Raw genomic sequence first — 11,418 nt, forward strand, 5'->3', positions numbered from 1 at the left:
AAAGAAAGTACATGACAGATTTTTAATTTTTGGGTGAACTATCCCTTTAATAACACTGGTTGCCCTTTAATAGTTAAACACAGCAATCCATTGTGATTTTTCATGGCAAATCTCATGTTTAATGTGTACAGGTACACCTCGCTCAGAGGTACAAGAGGAGGTGGAGTGCACGCCTTCACCCCGTCTGGCTCTCATCCTGAAAGTAGCAGGTCTAGGGACTACACGAGAAGTAGAGCTACCTCTCACCAACTACAAGTCCACCATTTTCTATTATGTCCAAAAGCTTCTCCAACTCTCATGCAATGGTGCTATTAAACCTGACAAGCTTAGACGCATCTGGGAACCTACATATACGTGAGTCTAATGTTTTAGTTGTTTTTAGTATTCAAACTTTTGTCATTTTTGTTGTGCTTTTCCCCCAGACGTCTGTTAACAAACATTGTTTTTTTTGTAGGATAATGTACAGAGAATTGAAGGACTCTGACAAAGAAAGAGAGAGTGGAAAGATGGTAATAACACGTTTTTAATGTTTCTCCTCCACACTATCTCTTTCTACCTATCTTCCTTTCATTCACTCTCTTTGGCTCATTAAAATCTTGGCTGTGATTTTTCTGTGGCTGTCCCCAATGTGTAAATGCTCCTTCTCAGTAAGTTGTCTCAGACGTCACTAACCTTAAAGCCAGAAGACTGTGAAATGACCCCAGTGGTATCTATTGTTAAATGCACGGGCCTCTCTAGTGGTTAAACCTACTGTAATGCATGTGTATTGCGTGAGACTTTACAATCAGGAAAGACCAACATTTGGTTCTTCCTGTTGTAGGGTTGCTGGTCTGTAGAGCATGTGGAACAGTACCTTGGCACAGATGAATTACCAAAGAATGACTTGATAACCTACATGCAGAAGAATGCAGACTCAACTTTCCTGCGCCACTGGAAATTAACCGGCTCTAATAAAAGTATTAGGAAAAACAGAAATTGTTCGCAGCTCATAGCTGCATACAAGGTATAGAATGCCATCGGATGTGCATATATATCTGTACATACCATCTTTATTTTCCCTTTTATACTTTAAGTATTTTTTCTCTTTCTTGCTTGACTGTCACTTGTGTAGCCACCTGTTAGACAGTTGTTGCTGTCCTTTTGTAAATTCTATTGCCTAAATGGGTGTAAATGTGACATGAAAGTTTTTAGCTGTCATTGTGGACTTTGTTCTCTATTTGCTTTGATTTTTAAATTTTTGTTGTCGTCTTTGGCCATAAACTATATAATTTTGTAAGAATTTAGTAAATGCGTTGTTATAGGTATGTTGTGATGATGATAAGTTTGGGAGGAAAAATTATGGGTAGTTTGTGTTAACAGTTCTTACATGGGTTTACAGGACTTCTGTGAGCGTGGCTGCAGATCTTCAGGCCTGAGTTCAGGGACTTTGTCCGCCACACAGAGCTGTGACATCCTGAGTGCTGCACGTGAGCAGGCTCAGGCCAAGGCGGGTTCAGGCCAGAGTGCCTGCAGTGTAGAGGACGTACTGCAGCTCCTTCGCATCCTCTTCACCATCGGAGGAGAACCTTCATCCGGCCGCACACTACAGGAAGGTAAGGAGTGCCTTCTCAGAGCATTGTCTTGAACCAGTTGTTTTTGTTTACATTTTTATGCATTTATAAGTCACATTTATTTGTGTAGATGTGGAAGAGCTACAGTTCAATGCATCACCTGAGGAATTCACCAGCAAAAAAATTACAACCAAAATCCTGCAGCAGATCGAGGTAATCTGACGTGTTTGATGTAGTTTTATTTATGCATGTTATACATTGTAGATGCAGTACAGGTCAAGAGTCAGGTCTGTATGATTTTTTTTTTTTTTTATAGAAATCATTACTTGTATTCTTCTAGGATGCATTAAAATTGATCAAATGCCACAGTAAAGACGTTTATAATGTTACAAAAGGTTTCATTGTCTTTTTAGGAGCCACTGGCCCTGGCTAGCGGGGCTCTCCCAGACTGGTGTGAGCAGTTAACCAGCAAGTGTCCTTTCCTCATACCCTTTGAAACCCGGCAGCTTTATTTTACATGCACTGCGTTTGGAGCCTCCAGGTCTGTGCTTGCAGTTTTCAAAGAGATCTTTACTTCATTCATACAAATCTGAAATGGTCGTTTGAGAATTTGCATCTCTCTCTAGGGCTATTGTCTGGCTCCAAAACCGAAGAGAAGCCACTATGGAGCGTTCCCGGCCATCCACAACAGTTCGCCGTGATGATCCCGGCGAGTTCCGTGTTGGTCGGCTCAAGCATGAGCGTGTCAAGGTGCCTCGTGGAGAGAGTATGATGGAGTGGGCTGAGAGTGTGATGCAGATACATGCTGACAGAAAGTCTGTACTGGAGGTAAACACCACAACATAATGTTTGGGGAAAAAATAGTGGGGTCTAAAAGTCTGAGAGAGCTTGTGAAAGTGCTTCTGTTTTCATTACAAATTATGGTAACACTTTATTTTACAGTGTCCTTGTTACATGTATTTACTGTAGTAATAACTATAAATTATGCATTATTACAAGAACTAACTCTACACCAACCCCTATTCCTAACCCTATAGTAAGTACATGTAGTTAATCATTATTACTCAGTACTTCAATGTATAATTACACTGTAACACGGACACCTTAAAATAGTTAATTTTGTCATGTCATATTTTGTACAGCATGATACAAGAGCATCTTGTTCTTCAGTGGAAGCAATAACATCTGTACAAAGGAGGTCCATGGTCAATGTCACAATTTTTCATCAGTATTTCTTCTGTGATGATGACATGTGTTTTTACATTTTAGTTCAGTTGTAATTAATTTTCTTTAATATATAGTTCAGTTGTAATTAATTTTCTTTAATATATTAAGTCATCTTGTGGCCTCCTTGGCAGTTTGCTGAGGCCCTGCCCATAGTTGGGAACCTCTGCTCTAGAGCAGTGAAAATCCATCTCCGACTGTTTGATTAAGACTGATAATGATGGTTATCTTGCTCAGGTGGAGTTCCAGGGGGAGGAGGGCACTGGTCTTGGACCCACCCTGGAGTTCTATGCCCTTGTTGCTGCAGAGTTCCAGAGGACTTCCCTTGGTATCTGGCTCTGTGACGACGACTTCCCAGATGATGAGTCACGTCAAGTAAGTGCTTTACCACGTTTACCTGTTAACCACCAGGCTCTATCCATAGGTATGAAACTGTTCTCAATTGATAAATTGACATTTCCATTGTTCATCAGGTGGATCTGGGCGGAGGCTTAAAACCACCTGGCTATTATGTGCAGCGTTCCTGCGGCCTTTTCCCTGCTCCCTTCCCTCAGGATAGCGATGAACTGGAGCGTATCACCAAGCTTTTCCTGTTCCTTGGCATCTTTCTGGCCAAATGCATCCAGGACAACCGTCTCGTTGACCTGCCCATATCCCAGCCTTTCTTCAAACTGCTGTGTATGGGTGACATCAAAAGCAACATGAGTAAGCTACTTTATCAAAACCATATTGAGTCGGACTGCCACTTCTCTGAAATCCAGTCTGAGGCTTCCACTGAGGATGGTCAGGACACATACTCAGTGGGTAGTTTTGATGAAGACTCCAAGTCCGAGTTTATCCTTGACCCACCAAAGCCCAAGCCACCAGCCTGGTATCATGGCATCTTGACATGGGAGGACTTTGAACTGGTGAATCCTCACAGAGCACGATTCCTAAAAGAGCTGAAGGCACTGTCAGTGAAGCGCAGGCAGATCCTGGGCAATAAGAGTCTGTCAGAGGATGAGAAGAACACACGGCTACAGGATCTCATGCTAAAGAATCCTATGGGGTCTGGCCCTCCACTTAGTGTAGAAGATCTTGGGTGAGATATGAATGTCACTTTGTATATTAATCAAGGAAATCAATATTGTGTGTTAATTCCTTGCTTGTTGCTGGGTATTTTATTTACATGTATGTTTGTTGCTTATCTAAATTTCTTTGTTTTATTTGTTATTAGATTAAATTTCCAGTTCTGTCCATCATCCAAAGTACATGGCTTCTCATCGGTAGACTTGAAGCCCAATGGAGAAGATGAGGTACGTCACATGTTTTTCAGACATGCAATGTAATGCCCTGTGTGTGTACTGTTATACAGTCTGCCTCTCTACAGTGAAAATGAAATCCTATTTTGTGGTTTCCATTATTTTGTGTATTTGTAGTTATGGCAATGCATTATTTTTACATATATTTGTGTAGCAGGGCTGCATCACCCTTAGTACCAGAGCTTCCTGCTGCCATCTTGATAAAATCACACTTCCTTTTGGGATAGTCAGCAGGATGCTCGAATGAGATGAGGTTCAGTTTTGGGTCAATAAGATAGTACATTAGAAATTTGCTGATAACTATGGCCAATTATTCTGAATAATATCTACTGATAGTTTGATTTTCTTAAGGGAACAAAATCTCTCCCAACTAATGCTGTAAACTATAGAGGGAACCTTCTCATTTGGTACATTACAATAATATTTACAATAAGTTAAAATTAACAACAGAGCCCAAACTATTATATTCATCTGCTATTTATTTTCAGGTATAATAATTACACAAATAAGAGCTCATGTTTGTATTCAACTCAGTTGTACATAAGGTAGTTTTCAGAAACGCTTTTCTTCATGACAAATTTATTCAAACAAACATATAATTAACAGTATATAAGCTCCTCTCTAGTGTTTTTATAGCTAACTAAAGAACTGTGAACATTGGATAATTTTCCTAATGTAAATGCAGTTAAGTGACATTCTTCTCAAGCATTTTTTTGACATCTTTCCCTTGTTGAAACACTGAGCGATTACTTGAGACATGATTCATTTCAGTAAGTTGTACTGTATCTTTCAACATACATTCTGATGTGCAATCATGTTTATTTTGTACTATAACTTGAATTAAAGTGGAAGACATGATAAAATTGACAATTTGACAGCTGAGAATCATCAGAAGTACAAACATAAACATACAAGCATGAAGCACAAAACGGTTTGCGATTATTGGATGGGAGGAGCTACAAATAACTTTTGGTGTAGGGAAAAACCCAGGCCCTGGCAACCCTGGCCCTGATAATCGGCAGTTTTTAATAATTGAAAATAATTTATTTTATTGGCCAATACAGATTATTGGCCGATAGATCTGTGCATCCCTAATAGTGTTGTCAAAAATATCAATATTTCAGTATTATTGGAATATATGAAACTATTCCAATACTCCTTTTCTGCAGTATTGATACACCAATATCAGCTGCACGTTTTTGCTCTCTTCTCTCCGACAGCAAATTGACACACACCCGCCTCTCATTCACGTGTCTCATTTGCTCTAGTTGAATAGTGTTGGTGTTACAAGGCCTGAATTTCAGTGTAGGGTTGCAAGTATTTCGCATAATTTTACTCATTCTCATAGGTTTCACGTTCAAACCAAAAGTGGCACGTAAATAAAGCCACTTCTCAAACAGCTTGTGAGTACAGCTCATTTAGCTCTTAAATGCTTAAATGGTCAAATACAAAACAATTGTCTAAATGCCCATCTTGGCGAGTATTTGGGTAAACACAGTTTTGGAAATCATTGAAAAGCAATTGCAAATAATTGTAAGCATTGATCTGTATTTAATTTTTACAATGACTTTTTTTACAAGACTATTTAGTGTTATTTTACATTTGGTTACTTTACTTAATTTCTGTAGTATTTCTACTGTTAACACCAAACACTACTGTTAGACCCACCTGAAAACTCATTTATGCTTCACGGACCATTTATTAGTTTGGACCAATAGTAGACCGCGCAGCGCCCCGAACTTGCCAGTCGCGGGCCGATCTCGATCACATGACACTGTTACTAGGAGATCCAGTCTCAGAATTAATAACATCATCGCTGCGAGATCCAGTGAGAAACATTCCGATTAGGCGCAGAGTTCTCTGTTATAAACCATAGATATCAATGATAAAACAGCGCTGACGTGGAAACCAGGAGAAACACTTATAGAAGGCTTTCAGTCCACAAATCAGCAATATTCACCATGGATTTAGGCTAATGTAGTAACTCTAACCATAACTATGGTATTGTGACAGAAATAGTCAAACGCTTACAAGTACTACACATCTTTTTCCAGCACTTCAAAACTATAATATCATATTTAAATGTTATTTTTAATGTGATGACCAACACATTTTTTGTTCATCCTTCAAAGATTGTCATAAAACTAAACATTTTAAGATGTAGGAAAACTCTTATTTAAACACTTATTTAAAAATAATAAAAAATTGAATTACCATTGTAAACAGTAGGATGCTTATTGGCTATTTTCACTCCCCAATATACATTTTTTCACTCGTTTTGCTTTTTAATTAACATAAAGGCATTATGAATGATTATAATTAAAGTTAATTTCATCTACACCCCAAATTAAGCTTAGTGCTTTATTGTCAGCCCCAGTGCTACCAGATATTTTTTGTAGAACTCAGTGGCTCCGGTGCTGCTGCCCTCAAATGCTAGTCTGGAGCCCTGTAATATCTGTACATTAAGTTCACAATGTTTTATTTTGTCTATTTATTATTAGAGAATTTGTCAGTATTACAGTTATTTTGGGGAAAATTTTAATAATTGATTTATTCATTTATAAGCTGATTTAAGGTGTGCCCTAAAATTTTCAGTCAGGGACTACAGCGCTCCTAGTTAGTCTGGAGCCCTGCAATTTATTAATTTGTTCTTATTTTATTACTGACAGTTTACTTTAGTTCAAAGTTTCAAATAAAGCCTCCCTGTGATGTGCAAGATATTGCAACAAAATTATCCAAAGATTGAGATGATAATAAAATATCTATATGGCAGTTTTTCCCATGGTATTTTATTTCAAGGTATTGTATTGAATTTAGAAATTCCAGTATCGTGACAACACTAATCCCTAATGTATTTCGTTCAGCAAGGAAGCATTAAATTTATCAAAAGTGATAGACTTTTTTGAATGGAAACAAAACAAATATTTTTATATAAATGCTGTTTTGTGTTGTATTGATAGAATCCTGAAAAAAATCGTGGTTTTATTAGAATGATTTCATGTGATGCTGAAGAGTCAAGACTGCGGTAATGACTGCTGAAAATTCAGATTTGCCATCAGGAATAAATTACATTCTAAAATATATTAAGATACATGCGTTTTTAAATTGTAGTAATACTTCATAGTTACTGTTTTTATTGTATTTTTGATCAAATTAATGCAGCCTTGGTGAACGTAAGAAACTCATTTCAAAACTTTTGAACAATAGTTTATATGTATGTAGACCAAGTGGCAGAATTTGAAATGCACACTGCTTGCTTGGTATCTAATTATGTAATGCATTGTTTCTGGTGTCATCTTGTATAGAATAAGATATAAATGCTAAATATTCTGCTGTCCTCTCTTCAGATGGTCACCATGGACAATGCTGAGGACTATGTAGAGCTCATGTTTGACTTCTGCATGCACACAGGAATCCAGAAGCAAATGGAGGCCTTTAGAGGTATGACAAGATTGGCAAAACTCTCATGCCTTGCACTTTAAATCCACTCAAGCTACACTCAGTGTGTACCAAGCGTACAAAAAGTGTGTGTAACTTGGCTGTTCAGATATCAGTATATTATGAATGACACTCATTACTACATTATGCATGTCAGTTATAAATATGGTGCTATGTGTGTAATGTCTTTTTTTTTTCTTCTCTATACAGAGGGCTTTAACAGAGTGTTCCCTATGGAGAAACTCAGCTCATTTAGTCATAAAGAGGTGCAAATGATCTTGTGTGGCAACCAATCTCCATCCTGGACCGCTGAAGACATTGTTAACTACACAGAACCTAAACTTGGCTACACACGGGACAGGTAGACATTTACTATTATTTCTATTGCTCTACATTTTATGATGGCATACACTTCTTGGGTAGGTCTGTGATTTGTTGTTGTTTTTGTTTTTTATATGGGACCGAAATGCATGTGAATTTATCGTTACAAAATTGCAGCATTTTAAATGGAAAAAGAACATGCATGTCTTGGTAATCATTAGGGATGCACCGATATGAAAATGTTGGCCATTACGATAATTCTTTATATTTGAAAGCCGATAAATCTAAATCCAAATTTTAAATCATTTTTGAGAGCCTGATTACAAAAACAAAAGTCTCACCATTAAAAGTCGTGTCCCAAGCACATCAAACATGTATAGAAGCCTAGTTTGAACCAGTGTAAGTTTTAAAATTATTTTAAACTCCTACTTTCTTTATCCAAATTTTTTCTTTTAATTTTATAAACAAGTCACTGTGCAACATTACTTGTAGAATAGCCTATGTGTGGACAATAATTCAATTATTTTTAATAAACCATATTGTTGATGAAAAAGATACAAGAAAAATGTGTGCTAGTTAATATTAATAATGCATCAGGGTTTTTGAAAAAGAAACATCTAAAATTAATATTACTGTTTTAAATAACAGCATTGCTGTTTAAGCTGCGTGCGCTGAAGAGCTGAATGAACACCAGGAAACTGAAGCGCTTTTTTAGTGGGTTTTGTTAGCTCAACCAAACGCATCCTATATGAGATTAATTCGATATTTATATAACATAAATGTAATATTAAACTGCAGAACCTGCAGGGCTGATCGTGTGAGCAAAGTGCTCTCACTTCTCTTTGCGCAGCGCAAACAGACAGTCTTTTGACAAGAACGCAATGGTGCAAAACGCAACATTTAAAGACCTTTTATGTTGTTATGAGAAGTTAAAATATATTTTTGTGCCGCCACAGTGTAGTTAATGAATGGGCACTGAAATCTATTTGTGGTGGTCAATGTTGATATTGTGGCGGGCCACCACAAATAAATCAATGTATGGGAAACACTGGTTACGTGCTAGTCAGAATCTATTACTCCTGTTGTGGATGTGCTCTTCCTGTAACAACGCGCTGAAACACGACAGCTAAACCCAGAGTTCACAACGTTTTATTACAATAGTGTTCTCTCTATAATGTTATGTAATATGACAGTTCAAATCCTAGTTGTTAATGTCATGCATTGCTATTTGAGCTGCATGCGCTGAAACTTAAGATGAATCCCTGGTAAAGGCTGTGAATGCACAAGCGAACTTAGTCAAGAAGGTGTAAATCCATTGTGGATGCGCTCTTCCTGTAACATGCTAAAACATTTTTTTACAGTAGTGTTTTCATTGTTATGTAGTCTATATAACAGATTTACACTGCACATGTTGCACTTAACTGTATTTTCCTTTTCAAAGTGATTCCAATCATATTTCAGGCAATTCAAAACCATCATGGTTTTGTACATCTGAAGTGTCGGAAGGAAAAATCCATTATTTATCGGCTTCAATATATTGGCCAAATTATCTTGACTGGGCAATAACGATAACATTAAAAGCGAACATATATCGGCCGATGCCGATATAGTGCATTCCTAGTAATCATATCCTAAACAAACTACACTACTGTTAAAAAAAATTGTCCAAGATTTTCAAAAAAAATTAATACTTTTATTCAAGGATGCATCAAATTAGTCAAGTGTCAGTAAAGACATTTACAATGTTAGAAAACTTTCTATTTCAAATAAATGTTTGAATGGTTTCCACAAATATAGCAGCACAACTGTTTTCAACTGTGATTTAAGAAATGTTTCTTGAGCATGAAGGATGATTCAGCTCTTTCATTACAGGAATAAATTACAAATTAAAAATTGTATTAAAATACAAGTTATTTTAAATTAAAATGATTTCACAATATTACCGTTTTCATTTTATTGTTTTCATTTTATTGTAATAGGGTTGGGATTTTTTTTTTCTCTCCCTAATAAATGCAGCCTTGGTGAGCAAAAGAGACTTTTAAAAAACATTTTAAAACCCTTACTGACCCAAACTTTGGAACACTGAACATAAAACATTTATTTTAAAGTCGTTTACATGTGCCATATTAGAATATTGTAGTAGTAATGTATGAATGTGGGAATCACATGCTTTCATGTTTGGAATAAAGGTTTTGTGAATTTAAATGTATGAAATTATGTACTTGGGCACATTTCAGACAGTATATATCATGTTGATGATTTAATTGTATTGCAGTCCTGGTTTCCTGCGCTTTGTGCGAGTCCTGTGTGGAATGTCATCTGATGAAAGGAAGGCCTTCCTCCAGTTCACTACAGGCTGCTCGACCCTGCCCCCTGGTGGACTGGCCAACCTCCATCCACGTCTCACAATAGTCCGAAAGGTGTATATAAGCTCACTATTTTTCTTTTCTTTTTTCAATTTGCTAAGATCCATGATGCTAAAACCCAGCCAATTAGTTAACTAAGAACCACTAACATTCTCTCTTCATACCCGCTGTTGTCTTTTCTCCTGTAGGTTGATGCGACAGATGCCAGCTATCCTTCAGTTAACACGTGTGTGCACTACTTGAAGTTGCCGGAATATTCTTCCGAAGAGATCATGAGAGAGCGCCTCCTTGCCGCCACTATGGAGAAGGGCTTCCACCTCAACTGAGCATGCTCTCCCTACATCATTGACCAACTCCCATACTGGTGAAGCCTGTTGTGTTTTGTTGCAGAAAATAAAGCTGTGCTCTGAAATCCCTCCCCCACCCCCCCCCCAAGCACCCGACATGTACCCAAATACACAGGAAAACAGTCCCATCGCAGCTCCACTAGCTCCTGAAACTGATTAGGGTCTCCTCCTAAACTGGCTGCTTCACATGGCCTTTCCCAGGTCACTCTACTGCTTTAAGGGCTTGAGCCACTGGCAGCCAGGGTAGTCTCACCTCACCTACTGTGTTTACTGTCATTACTCCAGATCCAGTGTAAATTTTGGCATAGATCATCTTTTTTCAGACTTAAACATCACCACCTGCAGCTGCAGCATCAGACCCTGGACACAAGCACACCTGCTTCTGTAGAGCTAACTATAGTGTGTTTGGGCATTTCCTTAACAGGTTTTAAGTTTTACTAGTGCCTGCATTTGTTGAAATATTAGGATTTTTTTTCTTTCATTTGTTTTACTTAATGTCTACATACAATCATGCACATGCTTTTTCTTTCTTTTTTGCTTCCGTTACTGTGTTGAGTATGTTTTCAACTGTTCATTTCCCTGCTAAAGGATCAAAGTCCCTGAGTGCATTTGTGTAATTTTACAATAAAGCTATAGATACAGAAACACTGGTTCTGTGTGCAAGGCACATTTAAAAAAGAGAGAAAAAGACAAAGCAAAAAGCAAGCTGTGCTTTCCCTTGTATTTTCTTTGTATATTATAAACATTTATTTAACTCAAGTTGCAGTTTGAAGTAAACAAATATTTTCAAATGTGTATGCTCCAAAAATAATCATTAAAATGTTTGCAAAGTATCAACACTCATCTCTTTGACTAAATTTTTTTTTGTGGA

The 11,418-nt window shown here is 37.3% G+C and overlaps 1 protein-coding gene across 20 annotated transcripts in view; it reads left to right on the forward strand.

Moving 5' to 3' along the window:
- The window catches only part of hectd1 (HECT domain containing 1), a 33,302-nt gene extending 21,916 nt beyond the window's left edge, over positions 1 to 11,386 (forward strand). For 10 of the 20 annotated variants that reach the window (XM_079853285.1, XM_079853298.1, XM_079853287.1 and 7 more), the window contains 14 exons: positions 132 to 354; positions 455 to 509; positions 821 to 1,003; positions 1,379 to 1,592; positions 1,681 to 1,763; positions 1,964 to 2,091; positions 2,177 to 2,378; positions 3,012 to 3,149; positions 3,248 to 3,855; positions 3,991 to 4,069; positions 7,423 to 7,516; positions 7,724 to 7,874; positions 10,110 to 10,254; positions 10,389 to 11,386. In XM_079853285.1, coding sequence (XP_079709411.1) covers positions 132 to 354; positions 455 to 509; positions 821 to 1,003; positions 1,379 to 1,592; positions 1,681 to 1,763; positions 1,964 to 2,091; positions 2,177 to 2,378; positions 3,012 to 3,149; positions 3,248 to 3,855; positions 3,991 to 4,069; positions 7,423 to 7,516; positions 7,724 to 7,874; positions 10,110 to 10,254; positions 10,389 to 10,526 — 2,441 coding nt within the window. In that variant the 3' untranslated portion in view covers positions 10,527 to 11,386. The remainder of the gene's footprint in view (positions 1 to 131; positions 355 to 454; positions 510 to 820; positions 1,004 to 1,378; positions 1,593 to 1,680; positions 1,764 to 1,963; positions 2,092 to 2,176; positions 2,379 to 3,011; positions 3,150 to 3,247; positions 3,856 to 3,990; positions 4,070 to 7,422; positions 7,517 to 7,723; positions 7,875 to 10,109; positions 10,255 to 10,388) is intronic. The other 10 variants (XM_079853302.1, XM_079853288.1, XM_079853295.1 and 7 more) reach the window with 1 other exon arrangement.
- Positions 11,387 to 11,418: the final 32 nt, after the last annotated feature.

The sequence above is a fragment of the Squalius cephalus genome, assembly GCF_949319135.1.
Source record: "Squalius cephalus genome assembly, chromosome: 20".
NCBI classification, from domain to species: domain Eukaryota; kingdom Metazoa; phylum Chordata; class Actinopteri; order Cypriniformes; family Leuciscidae; genus Squalius; species Squalius cephalus.